The sequence below is a fragment of the Photinus pyralis genome, unplaced genomic scaffold (genome assembly GCF_008802855.1).
Source record: "Photinus pyralis isolate 1611_PpyrPB1 unplaced genomic scaffold, Ppyr1.3 Ppyr1.4_LG9, whole genome shotgun sequence".
Taxonomy (NCBI): Eukaryota; Metazoa; Arthropoda; class Insecta; order Coleoptera; family Lampyridae; genus Photinus; species Photinus pyralis.
This window is the reverse complement of record NW_022170878.1, coordinates 1,067,997-1,086,069: the sequence shown is the minus strand read 5'-3', so window position 1 is coordinate 1,086,069 and position 18,073 is coordinate 1,067,997. Positions and strand designations below refer to the sequence as shown.

Sequence of the window (18,073 nt, the reverse complement as noted above, 5' to 3'; positions counted from 1 at the left end):
CTTTTTTATTATATGGTTAATATCCGAAAAGCTAGCAGTTTTAAAGATAATTCGATTTTTAAGAAAAATTTGGCATTTGCAAGCATCAGTATAATATTGTCGAAATTATTACTTAAATTTTGATTCCAGGTTTTATATCTTATCCTGGGTTAAGTAAAAGTCAAATAAATACATCTACTATGAAACATTAAAAATATACCTTACATGGTGTTTTTTTGGTAGGTCCAAAGTTGCAAAACTTCATATTAAACATTCTCACTTTTTTTAAATGGACCACCCTGTATATTTTTCTGTCATCATTTAGCTCCCTCAAAAACCTTCAACTTTTGATACTAATGTCATATCCCTGATAGTTTTCGAAATATCTTGGTTTTCCTGGGATTTATATTCTACTCTTAAATAAGTTATATGTAATTTACATAATAGTGAGGTGGACATGCAAAAAAAGGCAATTTTTATCTATCTTGTCCAAAACGAAAATCATATCGATTAATTTATTTTTCAAACAATTTATTTTAAGTCCAAAAACTGGAGAATAAGTAAAAACATTTGACTACAAAGCAAATTTAATTTAACTCCGATGTAAATTCTATAAAAACCAGGAAAACCAAGATATTTTGAAAACTATCAGAGATAGGTATAGTACATTATTACCAAAAGTTGAAGGTTTTTGGAGGAGCTAAAAATGACAGAAAAATATACAGGGTGTTCCATTTAAAAGTGAGATTTTTAATATGAAATTTTGTAACTTTGTAATAAAAAGACGTACAATTACACGGAGAATTCAAAAATGCATTCAAATACAGGGGGGTTCTATTTAAAAAAAATGTACCATTTGGTGCCTTACTTTGTGGGCGTGCCCTGTATAATTCCAAATATTTTTAAAATGTGGAGAATATTCAACCATATAATACAAAAGCACTCGATCGAAAAATGTTATCTTCAAGGCATTAAGTTACTCCGCGCAATCGTTGACTCACCCTGTACTACAGGGTGCATGTGGAGATCAATGGAAATTAAAGTACTTTCAATGGCCATTTAGTGTTATTCTTTTTGTTGCCGAAGTGGAAAAGAATTAGCTATGGTGTTATGAACACCCTGTCTGATAGTGGTAGTAGTTAATTAATTGTGAATAAAGCGATTGCAGTTTAGTAACAATGTCTGATAATAAACTTGCTTAATTTTATGTTGCCATGGGCAATTAATCTAGCGGTTATCACGAGGGATTTATTATTTACATATGTAATTTCTTAATAATTGATAAATACAGAATCTATTTGGTTTCCAACTAGGAGTTTACCTATCGACATAAATATTTAAACCCATATGCTGTGCGATTCAATAATGTGTAGTTCATGTTTGAACTTTTAATAAGCTGAATTAATTTTCAAAAAGATCGAAACGAATGTAAATTAACGATTCATATGCTACTCAAATACGATTTCTGTGCGTCATTCCACAGGACGGAGTCCCACAAAAAATGTTGACCAAGAGTCTCAAGGATCAAATCTGGCGTAAAATAGTTCGGTAATTCCCCTACACATTTATTACTTTCAAAATAAAGCAATTTGAGCAAATTGCTACCACCGCAATACAAATTAAGTCGTAAATATTAGGATTAAGATGTTTTGGAGTGCTGAAAACCTTGGATCCGTTTTGGCGTTAAGCGCCCCCTGGACGAGGGTCTTGTACCTACACTTCCGAAAATGCTGCATTTGTCTACGGCTAGACTGACCGAAAGTGATAGAAGAGGTCAGCGCAGTAGCGTAACCCGGAAAAATGTCTCGTCAAATACTGATAAGAGAGCCTGATAACGATGCAACCTCCGTAAGATTCCATGACATCTACGCTATAAGAATTATTAAAAAGGGGAAACCCACAATTGTAATAATTCTAAATAAATAAATATATAACAGACTTGCGCAATCCACCAATGATATCACAAACCACTGGTATAAAAGAGTGCCAGATCACGCCATTCTTCAGAGATCATTCAACAATGAAGTACTTAGCAATTCTCGTCGTCTGCCTTGCATTCTCAAGCTGCAACGCGCAGAGTAAGTTTAAAACGTGCCCATAATCAATTATTAATCAACATTTTTTAGAAAACAAGCGTTGTCGTGCCGACAAATGCGATGATGTGGAAGTGCAAAGGCAACATTTGATCAAGTTTCCTTTCGGTTGTCTCAACGCCGAGTACCTAAGCGAATGGAGGAAGTGCATACTCAATGACGATCAAACGGTCGATTGCCCCCAGGACAAGTTCAACAAGTGCACTAGGGAACTCGAAATCCGTCACGATAAGGGATGCGACCAATGCGACGGTGCGGTTTTGAAGGGGCAAATTGAGGAACTTCAGAAAATCAACTTCAAGTGTTTCTGCACCAGATTCTTGGGCTACTTCAGCGACCGTTTGGGCTCGGACGAATGGGAAAGCGAGAAGTGTCCCGGCCACAAATTGAACAAGTACTTCGAAGAAGCCTACGATAACCTTCCAGACGTATAAGGTAGATAAACGGCACTGATCGCCGTATTTATATATTCAAGATATGTTTCAGTGAAAAGTGTTTGCATTTGTACAGCCAAAACGTTTACTTATGAATCAATAAAGGAATGCAAATCATATAATAAATTTATTCATCTAAATGTCTTAACAAAAATGAGGTTCGAATAAGCGCTCTTCATTTAATTACAGTAATATAATCAACTACACTGAAAATGTGGTACCATGTTTCACTTGGGAGCTCTCCAAAGTGCTCAAAATTTGTGTCTTTTGTTTAATTCTTTTCAGCAACAATAACGCACATGAAGCTAACGGCATTACATATCTAAGTCTTTGAAACGTTCATTATTTGGACATAATGTTATACTCTGGGCAGAATACCATGAAGGGTAGAACATGTGCCCCCGTAGAGTTTATCTGAGACCAATTGGTTGTCGTATGTAAAAGTTATGCACATTTTACTTTCAAAAACAGCATCTCAGGAAATAATTCGTGGGGGGCCCCCCTTTTAGGCAGCGAAACTTGATGACCGTCTGGCACACCTTCAAGGTATAGGCTACCTACTGCAAAAAATTCCAGGACTCTAGGACCATTCCCCTAGAAGTAGTTCAAAACGGTAGAAGTCGGTCCAGACGGACAGACAAAACGCAAATAGCAATTTTTTTTAATTCTTAAAAAATGCGCTAAAAAATAGTAGGCTAAAATTTTGAAAATTTAAAATATTGGGGATCTTGAAATAGAGTATTTAAGATTTTTTAATTTTTGGGAATTGGAAATTTTGAAAATTTAAGAAAATGGGATTTTGTAAAGTGAGAATTTTGTATTTTTGCAATTTTGGAAGACTGTTAATTTTGATATTTTACGTGATTTTGAACGTTTGGAGTTCTAAAACTCTCGAAATAGAGTATTTAGATTTTTCAATTTTTGGGAATTGGAAATTTTGAAAATTTAAGAAAATGGGCTTTGGGTAAAGTGAGAATTTTGTATTTTTGCAATTTTGGAAGACTGTTAATTTTGATATTTTACGTGATTTTGAACGTTTGGAGTTCTAAAACTCTCGCAACTTGACACTTTGGGATTTGTAATATTGTAAAAATTTGAAATTTTGAGAGTTTTGGGCTTTCGAGAATGTTTGATTTTGAGTGTGAGAAAAATAAATATAAAAAAATAGTAGGCTGAAATTTTGGGAATTTAAAATATTGGGGATCCTGAAATAGAGTATTTGAGATTTTTCAATTTTTTGGAATTAAAAATTTAAAAATTTTGAAAATTTAATAAAATGGGAATTTTGATTTCATGTGTTTTGTATTTTTTCAATTTTGGAATACTGTTAATTTTGATGTTTCACGGGATTTTGAACATTTGGAGTTCTAAAACTCTCGCGACTCAACACTTTGGGATTTGTAATATTGTAAGAATTTGAAATTTTAGAATTTCGAGAATTTTTGATTTGGAATTTGAGAAAAATAAATATAAAAAAAATAGTAGCCTGAAATTTTGGGAATTTAAAATATTGGGGATCCTGAAATAGAGTATTTGAGATTTTTCAATTTTTGGGAATTGGAAATTTTAAAATTTTGAAAATTTAAGATTTGATTTCAGATTTTGGTAATTGTGAGAATTGTGTATTTTTGCAATTTTGGAAGACGGTTAATTTTGATGTTTTACGGATTTTGAACGTTTGGAGTTCTAAAACTCCCGCAACTTGACACTTTGGGATTCGTAATATTGTAAAAATTTGAAATTTTAGAATTTTGAGAGTTTTGGGATTTCGACAATTTTTAATTTTGAGTTTGAGAAAAAAAAATATAAAAAAAATAGTAGACTGAAATGTTGGGAATTAAAATATTGGGGATCCTGAAATACAGTATTTGAGATTTTGCAATTTTTGGTAATTGGAAATTTTAAAATTTAGGAAAATGGGTTTTTTGATTGCAGATTTTGGTAATGTGAGAATTTTGTATTTTTGCAATTTTGGAAGACTGTTAATTTTAGTGTATTACGGGATTTTGAACATTTGGAGTTCTAAAACTCTTGCAACTTGACACTTTGGGATTTGTAATATTGTGAGAATTTCAAATTTTAGAATTTTGAGAGTTTTGGGATTTCGACAATTTTTAATTTTGAGTTTGAGAAAAAAAAATATAAAAAAAATAGTAGACTGAAATGTTGGGAATTAAAATATTGGGGATCCTGAAATACAGTATTTGAGATTTTGCAATTTTTGGTAATTGGAAATTTTAAAATTTAGGAAAATGGGTTTTTTGATTGCAGATTTTGGTAATGTGAGAATTTTGTATTTTTGCAATTTTGGAAGACTGTTAATTTTAGTGTATTACGGGATTTTGAACATTTGGAGTTCTAAAACTCTTGCAACTTGACACTTTGGGATTTGTAATATTGTGAGAATTTCAAATTTTAGAATTTTGAGAGTTTTGAGCTTTCGAGAATTTTTGATTTGGAGTTTGAGAAAAATAAACATAAAAAAATAGTAGGCTGAAATTTTGGGAATTTAAAATATTGGGGATCCTGAAATAGAGTATTAGAGATTGTTCACTTTTTGGGAATTAGAAATTTTAAAATTTTGAAAATATAAGGAAAGTACTTACCATCACTAAAGGCACCCGTATGCAAATTCTGGAACCAGTTGGTTGTCGCATGTAAAATAACATTCAAAAACGCGGAGCAGGATATAAAATGAAGTTTAGAACAGAAAACAATTTTGTTTCCACGGAAACGACGGGAGACCCTAAGCTTTCCCTTTGTGAATACCGATAAAGCCACATATTAAAAAAAAGTGATATAAAAACAAAAGAGAATCAGAAAACAAAATTATTTTTTTTTTAATAGAACAGTTACTTTTCTCTGTATTATTCTTAAAGAGCTTGAAATTCTCTTTACAATGATATCAAATATGTTATAATTGCCTTAGAAATTAAAGCTACAGTAATGTGGTTAGAACAAATCGCGGTAGGTGTGGAAGCTGACGTTTATTTATACTAATTGTGATTGGCGATTTATTTGAAACTTCATAAAGTAGGAGGAGATAACGAAAAGATCCGGCTTTTTCTTAGCTTTTTTTTTAGTTTAGCGTTTGTGTGTCAGTTGTAGAGTGCCTGAAAGTCGCAAATTTGTTGGATTCAAGAACTGTAATTCAGATTTTTCTATTTAATTGTCTGTCGAACGCCAGCGTGCGGGTATGTGTAAAAAAAACAGGCCCTTAATGGCCGTTTGCACCGACAAATTTAAGTGGAGCTTAGCTTAAGCGTAGATTAAAATCCATGGCAACGATTATTGAGACAATGGTTGCCATGGATTTTAAGCTACGCTTAAGCTAAGCTCCGCTTAAATTTGTCGGTGCAAACGGCCATAAGACTCTTAAGGCCTGTCTTTCTTTCAGCGTTTTGTTTAAATTTGTTTTTCATGTTTTGCGGAATAAATTTTTGTCTTTTGTCATTTAAACTGTGTGCTTAATTGAACCCACAGTGCGATCCAGTTAGAGTTTTCATGTCAGATTTTTCTATTTGTGTCCAAGAATTATGTGTTTATGTTTGCCATTGCACATAGCGATATGTTATATTATTATTATAATTCTAGAGCCGTTCCAGACAAAGTGATTAGCACGCATTTGAAAACACACTGGTCAGTGTGTTCACCCGATATAACCCCAATTGACTTTTTCGTATGAAGCTTTATTAAGAATCGTGTGTATCTGCAAAATTGATTGTCCTAGATAATTATTTATTTTAAAAAAATATTTGTACAGGTCCGTAATAGGAATTTTTTTAATTCAGCCCGCAATTAAAGAATGAAATGCATCATTTACATCAGAATAAAAAGGGTACTTCATAGAATCGAAAAATCTAATTATTTTTAAATATTTCAAAAACCAAAAAATTTTGAGAGATTTATAAATTTTGCATGGAAACCAGCGTTGGAGATGACAAACTAGAAATTGATAAGATAAGCAGAACACTAAAAAACCACAACCAAAATTGGGACTAGTAACTGAACAAGAAAATTATCCACACGATTTTTTACGATTTTTGAATTTGCCTCGTCCTACGTTACCATAAGTATTCAAGTTTGAGAGAAACAAAAAACGATTGGGTGCACCAAGTGCCAGGTGTGTAAGTAACCCAGAGTTAAAATATGGACATCAAGCGGTTATGGGGAGGGGAGGGAGGCGTTGCCGTACACTTACCGGAATGCTTTCGGGTTTAAACCGCACGTATGAGATCCATGCGACAGAAGCACATTTTGCAACATAAGCAGCCGCCTGTAGGTTTTCTCGGCAATCGGAAGTACGTATCCAATTCCCCCATCTAAAGTTGCTAAAAATCGCAAGCGATCCATTAATACCCGAGCAGCGACACCACGTACACCTACCGAACATAGAAATGTGACGCTTATCGATACCGGGAATCGCCTTCTTGTCCTCCATCAGTTGCCCGACCTTGCACTTAATCCTAAAGAACGTATTGATCGATTGTCCCAGATGAAAGTCGGCCTTACGCAGCAACCGTTGCCCGCCGAACGACTCCCGCGCTTCCGGCTGGTACATGTACAAAATTAAATTCTTCTCGCTATCCGTCACGAGGAAGCCCAAATTGGTATTGTCGATCATGTATTCGATCGTTAACACCTCGCACGGCCGATAGTCCTGCAACACATATTTAATGGTTTTGATCTTGAAAAGATAAGATGATACCCTCCGCTTTAGGGTTGTCCTCGCTATGTTAAATAAATGCAGTACTTCTTCAGCTCCATAATGAAAATGGTTTGTTTTATTTGAATTTGTACTTCAGTGTTTGTTTTTTTCTTTTGGAATTGTTTGTAATAGCGTAGTTTTCATTTTAATTTTATCGAAGTGAGGTTACATCTGGTCGTTTGCGATAAGGAGTTACTATCAGGTAAAAGTTAAATAATTTAAAGGAAATGCACATCTGTTGCCAACGAAGACGCGCGTTTCATGTCGGTGGAAGTGGTGGTTCCTTAAATACTGGAGTCAACAAGAAAACGAAACTGCTATTGTCGCGGTGCTTGCAGAGCGCGTAATTTGTTTGCGGGCAGTCAGCCTGTTTATGGGAAGACGCAGTTTGTCTGTATCGAAATAAAGTGTGTAGAAGTCGAGCGGAAAAAGCAAGCAATTGTAGTGCTCAACGAGGTCTTTTCTTAAGATTCTCTTATTAGAAGTTTATACCCCCCCGAACAGCCACCAAAAATTTGTCAATTTATTGATCAAGCCGGTTTTGTTTTGTCATCTAATTCTGAAGTGACGTTCCTGCGAGCGATTTTGTGTCAGTTTTAATGCTATCGCAAACCTTTTACGACTAGATTATATGGATTATTTAAAAAAAACTAAGTAATTTTAAGATATCTTATTTTAATTGTCGCCCGCCCGAGTGCAGGGTCATATGTTCAAACAAGCTTTTCTTTCCTTTAAGGATTTTGTTTTATTTCTTTCATGTGTTTCGGAATATAATTTTTGTCATTGTCCATCACACCGCACGCCATTGCACACAGCAGTATATAAAATAATAGTGACGAATAAATGCTTGCCGCTTAAAAATACGCAATACTTCATTAGATTTAAAGTTTCCAACAAATCTTTAACATGTTCTGAAACGATATGTCGTAAGACACAAATCTTCAAAGGATTTAAAATGTGCACAGTGTGATTATACAACGAGCTAAGCTACTGTAGCCGGCACGTAAGAAGGCTAACGATCACGTATCCCCACTACAAATATTTTATTAGCTGCGGCATGAACCCAGTTGACTCTTGTTGACAATACTTTTAATATTGAAAATGTGCACAGTGCGATTTTGCAACACATCACCACCATGTCCTTAAACGGCATCTCGTAACTCAGAAAACTTCAAATGATTTAAAATGTGCACACTGTAATGGCGTTATATGGAAATGCACGGTAATATCAATGTATCCATATACAGGCAGATTCAAATTCGAGGGCCCCCATGGGGATCTCGGGAACTGTAAGAGATAGGTAGGTAGTTTAAATTTGGGAAAGTTGCGTATTTTGATGCTTGACAAAATGCAGTTTTGAAACTAAAAAAATTACGGCTATTTTCGGAGATATCCGAAAAAAAACGAAATTTTGCAAAATCGTGTTTTTTACTGAAGTTATTTAAAAAAATATTTCGAAATAAATGAAATTATTATTATGGGCACTTTTTTCCCTCTACAAGATGCTAGTTTTAAATTTTAAGTTTGACGTTTCGTTTCCAGTCAACCATCATCATTCTTTTCCTATGGAAGTGATTTTTACTTTTTGTGCCATTTGATAGAGCATTTTTCTGATTTGAATAATAAGAAATAGTGCTATTAATTCGTAAAAACGCAAGAAACTACGTACGCACACTACCCAAAACAGTTTTCTAGGAAAAAAGAAGATATTTTAATAATATTAAAAAAATTGTGTGTTTCCATTTCTGAAATCAGAAGACAATTCTCTGTCAAATGACACAAAAAGTAAAAAATTTCTTCCATAAGGAAAAACAAAATTGATGTTTTAAAATTTAAAACTAGCATCTTGTAGAGGGAAAAAAGTGGCCATAATAATGTGTTATTTATTTTGGAAAATTTTTTTAAAATGACTTCAGATTTTATGTTCTATAGTCGAAAAGAGACTTGACATTTAGAACATAGGTTTCTTTGAAGGTGGACTCCGAAAGAACTTAGAAGAAGTTCCCACGAAAACGGTGTTGCTAGTTACCAATAAATGCAAACCTAAGATTAAAATAAGATCTAATTTGTGTGATTCTGCCAACTCCCTCTTGGATGGAGGGGGGGGGGCGGCCGCTGGATTCCTCCCATACCCCTAGCTGGTTCATTTGACTCATCAGATTCTTTAATTTAATATTTCAAAGGAATATCCTAGGGGACTGAACGGCCTGCGCACGCGCACACTTGATTTTCACTAGCTAGATGCATTACGTTTGTTTTTATTAGAACCAGCTAAGAATTAAAAAAATCCCCACAAAAAAGTTGAGTGCACAGTTTGCGCATGCGGACACATGATTTTCGCCATATGCGCTACCTTTGTTTTTATTATAACCAGCGATAGTTAAAATTTCAAAAACATATCTCTCCACGAGAGTGCAGTTTGTGCATGCGCACACTTGATTTTCACTAGATGCACTACGTGTCTGTTTTTATTTGAACCTGCTAAGATTTCAAAAAATCCCCGCAAAAAAGTTGAGTGCACAGTCTGCGCATGCGCATACTTCATTTTAACGATACGTATTACGTTTGCTGTTATTAGAAGAGGATACATTTCAAAAATCCCCACGAAAAAGTTGAGCGCAGTGTGCGCATGCGCACAATTGATTTTCACTAGATGCACTACATCTCTGTTTTCATTCGAACCAGCTTAGATTTCAAAAAATCCCCGCAAAAAAGTTGAGTGCACAGTCTGCGCACGCGCATACTTCATTTTAACGATACGCATTACGTTTGCTGTTATTAGAAGAGCATAAATTTCAAAAAATCCCCACCAAAAAGTTGAGCGCAGTGTGAACATGGGCACACTTGATTTTCACCATTTTTTAATTAGAACCACCTTAAAGTTTCATAAAAATCTCTACAAGAAATTTGAAATTGCGCACTTTGATTTGCACTATAGCGCCACGTTTGTTTTTGCTATACGATCAAAAATGAGTTGCTGTCGAGTCACCTTTGGAATTTTTGTTTACCTGGGAAATCCTACTTAATTTGGACTTCCAAAGGCGACTCGATAGCAATTCATTTTTGATCGCCCGTTATTAGAACCAGCTCGGGCTAAAATTTAAAAAAAAATCTTCACAAGAAACTTGACAGCGCACTCTGCACATGCGCACATTAATCGGCGAAATGTTTCTCGCCTCATGTGCTGTAAGCTACCAAATAAAAGAACCACACCATAAGGGGAACATGATAAAATGTCCATTTGTTAAATTGGGCAGATTTTTGAATTTCAAAAACGCTCAGATTATTTGATTTCCTAAAAATTTCTCATTTTTGAATTGAACACATTTTTAAGATGCTAAAATAGAACCACGCGTCTTTACAACTTTTTTTTTGTATGTTGTATTGTATAAAATTTGCAGGTGTGCTAAATTTTATTATCTTTTGATACTTTTGTGTAAAGCTGGACAGTTGCGATAAAATTAATGTGTTTGATAAGAGCAGGCTGTTTACGTCGATAGGCGTTAATTGTGGGAATGTGCGCGTCTTAGGAAATGTGGAGGTGGAACCCGATAAGCGTGTTTATGAAATGTGGATTGAAGAATGAAAAAGGGACATTCACGCCCTTCAAGTTATTCAGTTTGTTTTTCGAAATCTATTCATTTATAACAAAATCACAGCTGTTAAAAAGTGAAAAATTTATTTCCACTTACCTTTACTACATGCCTTATAAAAAAACTAAAAATCTTGTTTGACAATTGCCAATATATTAGTACCCTGGAATTGAACAAGTAGTGCATTTATTGAATATAGGAAGATTTATGCATAGAGCGTCACCAGAGAAGGTCACCTTACCTGAATAACCTTTCTCTCACTTTTTCCAAGGTCAATAGAGATCTATTGGATTTGAACACTTACCCTCGACACAAGCGATAACGTACGATACTCCTCTTGGAATCGCAGAAGCGAAATCGACTTGTACACGTCTGCGATCAGTAGTAGACTCTTGATCGCCAGAATTTGATGGGTATAAATTTGCGTGTCGATAAAGGCGACCCCCACCAGGTCGTTGTCTTTCAACTGCCAGATATAGATCTTTTGACCGACGGCGGATACCAAAAATCCCATCACGTGCGAAAGGGCGGTGACCGGACCCTTCTGCTCTTTGGCGTATATTTCTTTAAATCGATTCTTCGTTAACGGCTGCCCAGGCTCGGGTACCACTTCAATAATATCAAAGATCAAAATCTACAAATTTGATATGTAAGAAAAATCCTAAATAAAAATAAAGTTGGAGAACATGGCAATTTTAAGAAAGAATTTTACGATTTTTTTTAGAAATTATAGTTTTTGTATTTTGCTTTTTTGATTTTTTGGAAATTTTACTATTTTTGTTTCTTTCATTGAACTTATATGATTTGCAATGCCATTATTAAAGTCTCTAATCATCTATTCTTTTAATTTTATATATTTGTATCTTTTTTTAATAATTTTGATTATTTCAAAAATTATTTTTTTTAATTCTTTATTTTTAGTTTTTATTTTTAAAATTTTCTTTATCTTTATTTTTAATAATTTTTGTTTTGACAGACGCAGATTTAAAAAAGGAAAAAACGAATGTTATTAGCAATAAAAAACTCTCTCAATTTGGTCTCTATTGAACAGAAAGAAATTGCCATGTTGCTCCAGTAACTTCGCTACTATCATACCCTTCCCCGTGACGTAATGTCTTCCCCGTAATTGTAATTTGTCCCTAGGGCTACGTATCCTTTCAACCCCGATCGCGTACCCTCATACGCGAGTGAAACATTTTTCAAACAATTCACATGCTCCCACTCTTCCAAGTCGATCCTGGTGTTCGGGATAATTTCCCACGAGACCGGTGAGAAGAGCATTATACTAAACTTCTCCTGTGGCGGGTACGGAAACCGATCGCCCTTATCCTCGATCGACAGCTCCTTATCTTCGCCGTTAAATTTGTAATACTGAGTCGATGGTTCCGCAATGCTCGTTACTATGCAGTAGGTCTTCGATTCGAGATGGTACTCCACGAAATGGGGAGTACATCTTAGGGGAACTTTGCGGACTGGCCACGGCGCGTCGTAGCTCAAATGGGTCGGGAGCACTCCTATCCGCAACTCGGACTACAAAATTCAGAAATTTTTTTGATTTTTAAAATTTTGTGATTTTTGAATTTTGGGAATTCGTGATTTTAGAAATTTGATATTTCGTGGATTAAGGAACATGGCGACTGAGACCTTTGAAAATTTGAGATTAAGGACATTTTCGATTTTGGAAGAAATACATTTATATAATTTTGGAGTTTTGCGAATTTGGTAATTCGAGATTTTGGACATCTGAGATCTTAAATTTTTGATAATGTGGTTTCGGAATTTTTGAATTTTTGGGATTTAATAAATTATCTAAAATTTTTAATGTTGAGATTTTAGAATTTTGGAAATTTGTAATTCTTCCCGTTTAAAAAAAATGTGTTTTGAAATATTGGAAAAATGAGTGAATTTTTTAATTTTGTGAATTTGAGATTTACGAAATTTTAGTAATTTGATATTTTGTGGTATAGAGAATATGAAAATTTCAAACTTCAAGTTGGTGATTTTTAGAATTTAGCAATGATGAAAATTTGTGATTTTGGAATTTGTAAACATTTGAGAATTTGAGATTTAAGGAATTTTGAGATTATGGAAATTTAAGATTTTGAAGTACAGAATATTTGAAAGGGAATTTAAGATTTTAAAAATTTGGAAGTTTAGAAAAAGAAAATTTTTGTAATTTGATTACAAATGATTTTGTGGTTTGAAATTAAATCTTTGCGAAGTAGAGATTCTAGAATGTTGAGATTTTTAGGAATTTGTGTTGGGGATTTTGGACTGGGAATTTGAAAAATTTGTACATTTGGGAATTAAAAACTTCAGAATTTTCACAATTTGTCAAACATGAGAAAATTGAATTTTTGAGATTTTTAAAATCTTTGGAATACGGAAATTTGAGATTTTGTTTTTTCAAAATTTTGGGAATTTAGATTTTGAAAACTTGGAGCTTTTAAACTTCTGGCAACTTGAGATTTTGGGATCTTTGTGATATGGCAAGAAATTTCGAGATTTTTAGACTGTTGTTTTTCAATTTTTACTATTTATGGATTTTGGATTTAAAATTCTGGAACCTTGTTTTGACATTTTAGTAATTTTTGGATGGGTTTAGAGATTATGAAAATACTTATAAGATTCTTTGAAATTCTGAATTAAGAACTGTAAAATTTTCGAAATTGTGGAAATAGAATTTTCGAATTTAAATTTTTAAAAACTTGAAATTAAAGAAAATGGAGTTTTTAAAATTTCAGGATTTGGTAATTTGAAATTTTAGTTGATATTTTCGGATTGTTGATATTGTAAGAAATTGAAATTTTCGGATTTCGAGTTTTGACTTTTGAGATTCTAAAATTTTCAGATTTTATAGATTTTGAGTTCTGAATTTTTGAAATGTTGGAAATTTAAAATGTTGAGGATCCTGAACTTTTTTGGGTTTTGAGATTCAATTTTTGGGAATTTGAGAAATCGGGATTTTTCGGATTTCAAGCTTTAGTAATTTGAGGATATTTTCGAAATTTTGGGAGTTGAAATTTTATACAATTTGGGAATTTAGAAAATTTTTAAGTTTTAAGTTTTAGAAACGAATATTATAGGATTCTGACCATTTGGAGTTTTTAAACTTCTCCCAACTTGAGATTTTGGAATTGTTCATATTGCAAGAATTTGAAATTTTTGGATGTCGAGGGTTTTGGACTTTTGAGAATTTGTGATTTTGAGTTTGAGATAGTGGGAATTTGCAATTTTTTCAGTTTTTGAATTTTTAGAGTGGAGATTTTAGTTTTGAAATTTGGGATTTCGTGAAGCTTGGTAATTTAAGATTGGGAAATTTTGAGATTTTAGAAATTTGGCTTTGGAATTTTAGGAATTCAAGATATTGGTGATCCTGAACTTTTGGGTATTTGAGATTTTTCAATTTTTTGGTTTTTGAAATTTTAATTTTTGGAAAATTAGGATTTTTAAGTTTTAGAAACGAATATTATCAGATTTTATAAATATTGAGTTCGGAATCTTTGAAATTTTGGGAATTTAAAATGTTGAGGATCCATGAACATTTTTGAGTTTATTTAATTTTTTGGAATTAGAAATTTGAGAAAACGGGATTTTTGGGATTTCAGGCTTTGGTAATTTAAGGATATTTTGGGAGTTGAAATTATCTACATTTTTGGAATTTAGAAAATTTTGAAGTTTTAGAAACGAATATTACAGGATTCTGAACATTTGGAGTTTTTAAACTTCTCCCAACTTGAGATTTTGGAATTGTTCATATTGTAAGAATTTGAAATGTTTGGATTTCGAGGGTTTTGGATTTTGAGTTTGAGATAGGGGGGATTTACAATTTTTTCAGTTTTGAACTTATGGAAATTTGAAATTATGTATAGATTTTAATTTTGAGAGCGGAGATTTTACTTTTGAAATTTGGGATTTCGTGAAGCTTGGGAATTTGAGATTCGGAAATTTTGAGATTTTAGGAATTTGGGTTTGGAATTTTAGGAATTCAAGATATTTTGAGAATTTGTGATTTGGAATTTGAGATTTTGGGATTTTAGGACAAATGAACCTTCAAACTCAGCGCTGACACTTAGAGGAAGTTGGCACATTATTTCTTCAACTGTTATCACCTTGCATATTCCCAAAATTCTTACAAAAATCCGATCTACACGACATTTGGTATCCGAATTCGGATTCGTGATTTTCATGTTCCATTTTGAAAATTTGAGATTTTGGGATTATAAAAGTATTTCGAAAATCTGGAACCTTTGGGTTTTAGAATTTTCAAATTTTGATAATTTGATTCTGTTGATTTAGATATGAAATTTATGTGCTTATGGAGATTTTAAATGTTGAGAATATATTGTGATTATCCAATTTTGGAATTTGTGAATATGTAATTTTGAAATGTTAGGAGATATTGAATGGAATCATTTTGGGAATAAAGCTTTTAAAATTTTGAGAAATTTTTACTTATTTTTTTTGGAAATTTGAAATTATTGACATTTTGGAAACCTGGAATTTTGAGATAATGATTATTCGAGATTATCGAAATTTGCACTTTTGAAATCGTAGAATCTTTTAATTTTGGCGATTTTTACACTTGGGAAAGTTGAGATAACGAGATCATGAGGATTTTAAGATTTTGCGCATGCGAACTTTTTGTGAACGATATTCCTCTAATTTGCATTTTGAAGTTTTTTTAATGTTATAAATTTCAGATTTTGGGAATGAGATTTTTGAAATTTTGGGAAATTTGAGATTTTGGAATTATGGATTCAAATTATTTTGAGAATAAAGATTTTTAACATTTTGGCGATATAGAGAGAACCAGGATCACGAAACTTCAAGATTTTGTAAATTTTTGTATGATATTCTGGGAATTTGAGATTTTTTCAATGCGAGTTTTCAAATTTTAACAACTTGGTTCTTGAAATTTTGAAAGTTTACTGGTTTTCAATTTTTATATATTTAGAATTCTTGGGATTTTTTATAAATTTTGGAATTTTGACTCATAACTTTCGTTTGTCATTTTGAAAGATAAGGTATTTTCAGATTTTTGAATTATCAAACCGAATTATTTTGAAAATTTGAGATTTTGATCAGAGCCGGATTGGTAATTTTTTTCGGCCCGAGTTTAATTTCTAATACCGGCCCACCGGCCGCCGGCCGATATAAGAAAATTCCAGAATATTGCTCCCCATTAGCGTCGTAGTCCAAAATTTTGAAAATGTTCAAGGTCGCGCGTTTTTTTTGCGCATCAGTAGGTATTTAAATGAAAAATCCGTTCATACAAAAATATTGAAAGTCTATATTTTTGGAATTTTTTTATTCAAAGCCAAAGATTACTTCTTGGATAAAAGATAAAATAACCATATAAAAACATTAAACTAAACCACAACCTGCTCAAAAACAGACAAAAATATACAAACAAATAAAAACATGTTAATAATAATTGATGAAATGATAAACACAAATAAAAATTAAAAGTTTCAAAATTCAAACAAAAACTAAAAACAAGGACTAGGTAACTAAAGTTTATTCAAAACAAAAAATTCCCGTCACTAAAATAATAATAAACTTTTAAGGTTAGAACTTTTTTGAGCAACATTATCAATAATTTCGTCATTTTCTAATTCTAGAAGAATGTCCTTTTCTATCGACATAAATAAAAAAGCTTCCAAGTGATCTTGCGATAAGCAATTTCTCAGTCTATTTAAAATATATTTCAGTTTGGAAAACGTTGTCTCACATCTCAGTGAATCTCACTTGGGTACATGAAAGTGTCAAAAGGTATTTATATACTCAATACAGGTTTGAGTATGCCAAAGTATATAATCTATACTTTATTAGTACTAAAAAACACACAATTTCTGTTGCAGTTGCGTAGTGCGCTAATATTGTTTAGTCGCAATTTAATACCATTTTTTTTTATATGGCCTAATGGCTATATGGGTACGTTATTTTTGTATTCATCAGTTTTTATATCAAAATAGTTTTGTATTCATTACTCAGTTATTTTAAATAAAAAGTTTTATTCATGTTACAATTTTCATTTTTTTATTTTACGAGTTCTCGAATATAATTCGGCCCACCGATTTTTACTTGGTAACTCGCCGACCCAATCCGGGCCTGATTTTGATCATCCGACATTATACAAATGTTAGGTTTTTTGTAATTTTCAAATTTGAGGTTGAGATTTGGTATATGTGACATGCTTGGAATTTTTGAAATTTTGAAAATGTCCAATTTTGGAATTTTGAGATTTTTGAAAGTTTGAAAATTTCTGATTATGAATTGAACTTTTGGGATTTTTGACACCTACCTTTTTGTTGAAGTATAGGAAGCCTTGCGGGCAGTTGACGTTATTAAACGAAGTGAAACAAAGTATTTCGTTGTCGATGGACATAGCGTGCGTCCGTAGCTCACCGCGCGAGGTTAAGAAGACCCAGTATGGATTGGCGCCCGAAATAAAAACTCCATTGTAACCTACAATGGAAGGATGTAATGACAGTAAATGACGGATAAGTAGGTACCTGCAATGTTACTAAAGTACCTCATTTTCGACACACGCTCTTGCAATGTAAAAAATTCAGAATTCTCAGTCTCTATTCTGCCCTCGACGTTGGGCGAGTAGATCACATTGTGCTTCAACTTACGGAACCTCATTTTCAAGTTACCACGAGGAAACCGAAAGACCTCGTAAATATACAAGTCGTGATCCAAACGTACAATTAGGAGAGGCTTGGATCCGTGATTACCCAACGCGACCATCAAGATCTCCTTCACCTCGTACTCTTTCTGGATCGATATCTCGTTCATGACGGCCGCCGTGTTCGTCACCAAAATCGGAACCGACTCCAAACTGTCGACGAGCACCTTGAAACCGAAGCACAGGTTGCGAACGATGAAGCTCAGCTTGAACTCGGGAATCGAGTAGATTTCCAAGTTGGAGTTTTCGCGCACGACGAACAGCCAGTAGGTGGGTTTCACCTCCGTTAGGTACTTCTTCCACCAGTTGAAGAATATTTTCGGCTTCGGCGGGGGAGGATTTAGCGTCGGCATTTTGAAATCGGTCTCGTCGCCGTAGAGGAGGTCGTCCTCGTTTTCAATTTCGGCGCGCGTTTCGGCGTCGCTGATGTACGCTGCCGGAATGTGGGTGAATTCGTCGGGGATTTTATTTACAAACAGCCCGGAGACGTCCTTGTACATGCAAAGGGTTGTGACGGCTGGCGTCTAAAACAGAAGTCTTCTCTAAGCTGCTTGTAATCACCACCCAGACAC

The 18,073-nt window shown here is 33.5% G+C and overlaps 2 protein-coding genes across 2 annotated transcripts in view; one reads left to right on the top strand and one right to left on the bottom strand.

Annotated features, from left to right (window-relative positions):
• Positions 1 to 18,073, bottom strand: part of LOC116181315 (cleavage and polyadenylation specificity factor subunit 1) — a 35,212-nt gene that overhangs the window by 5,961 nt on the left and 11,178 nt on the right. Inside the window, exons 7-12 of the mRNA XM_031501633.1 lie at positions 17,326 to 18,025; positions 17,115 to 17,278; positions 11,903 to 12,337; positions 11,112 to 11,441; positions 6,893 to 7,166; positions 6,708 to 6,837 (exon numbers count right to left, since the gene is read on the bottom strand). Of these exons, the coding sequence (XP_031357493.1) occupies positions 6,708 to 6,837; positions 6,893 to 7,166; positions 11,112 to 11,441; positions 11,903 to 12,337; positions 17,115 to 17,278; positions 17,326 to 18,025 (2,033 nt within the window). The remainder of the gene's footprint in view (positions 1 to 6,707; positions 6,838 to 6,892; positions 7,167 to 11,111; positions 11,442 to 11,902; positions 12,338 to 17,114; positions 17,279 to 17,325; positions 18,026 to 18,073) is intronic.
• LOC116181321 lies at positions 1,899 to 2,625 on the top strand. The gene is made up of 2 exons (XM_031501638.1): positions 1,899 to 2,057; positions 2,106 to 2,625. Exons 1-2 carry the CDS (start codon positions 1,934 to 1,936, stop codon positions 2,504 to 2,506), a joined length of 525 nt encoding a protein of 174 aa, XP_031357498.1. The 5' UTR covers positions 1,899 to 1,933; the 3' UTR covers positions 2,507 to 2,625.

What these genes read in the sequence shown, in the direction of transcription:
- LOC116181321 (XM_031501638.1), top strand. Translation starts at nt 1,934, where the DNA reads ATGATATCACAAACCACTGGTATAAAAGAGTGCCAGATCACGCCATTC. An exon ending in CTCAAGCTGCAACGCGCAGA is followed by an intron (nt 2,058 to 2,105) that starts GTAAGTTTAAAA and finishes AACATTTTTTAG; the next exon opens with AAAACAAGCGTTGTCGTGCC.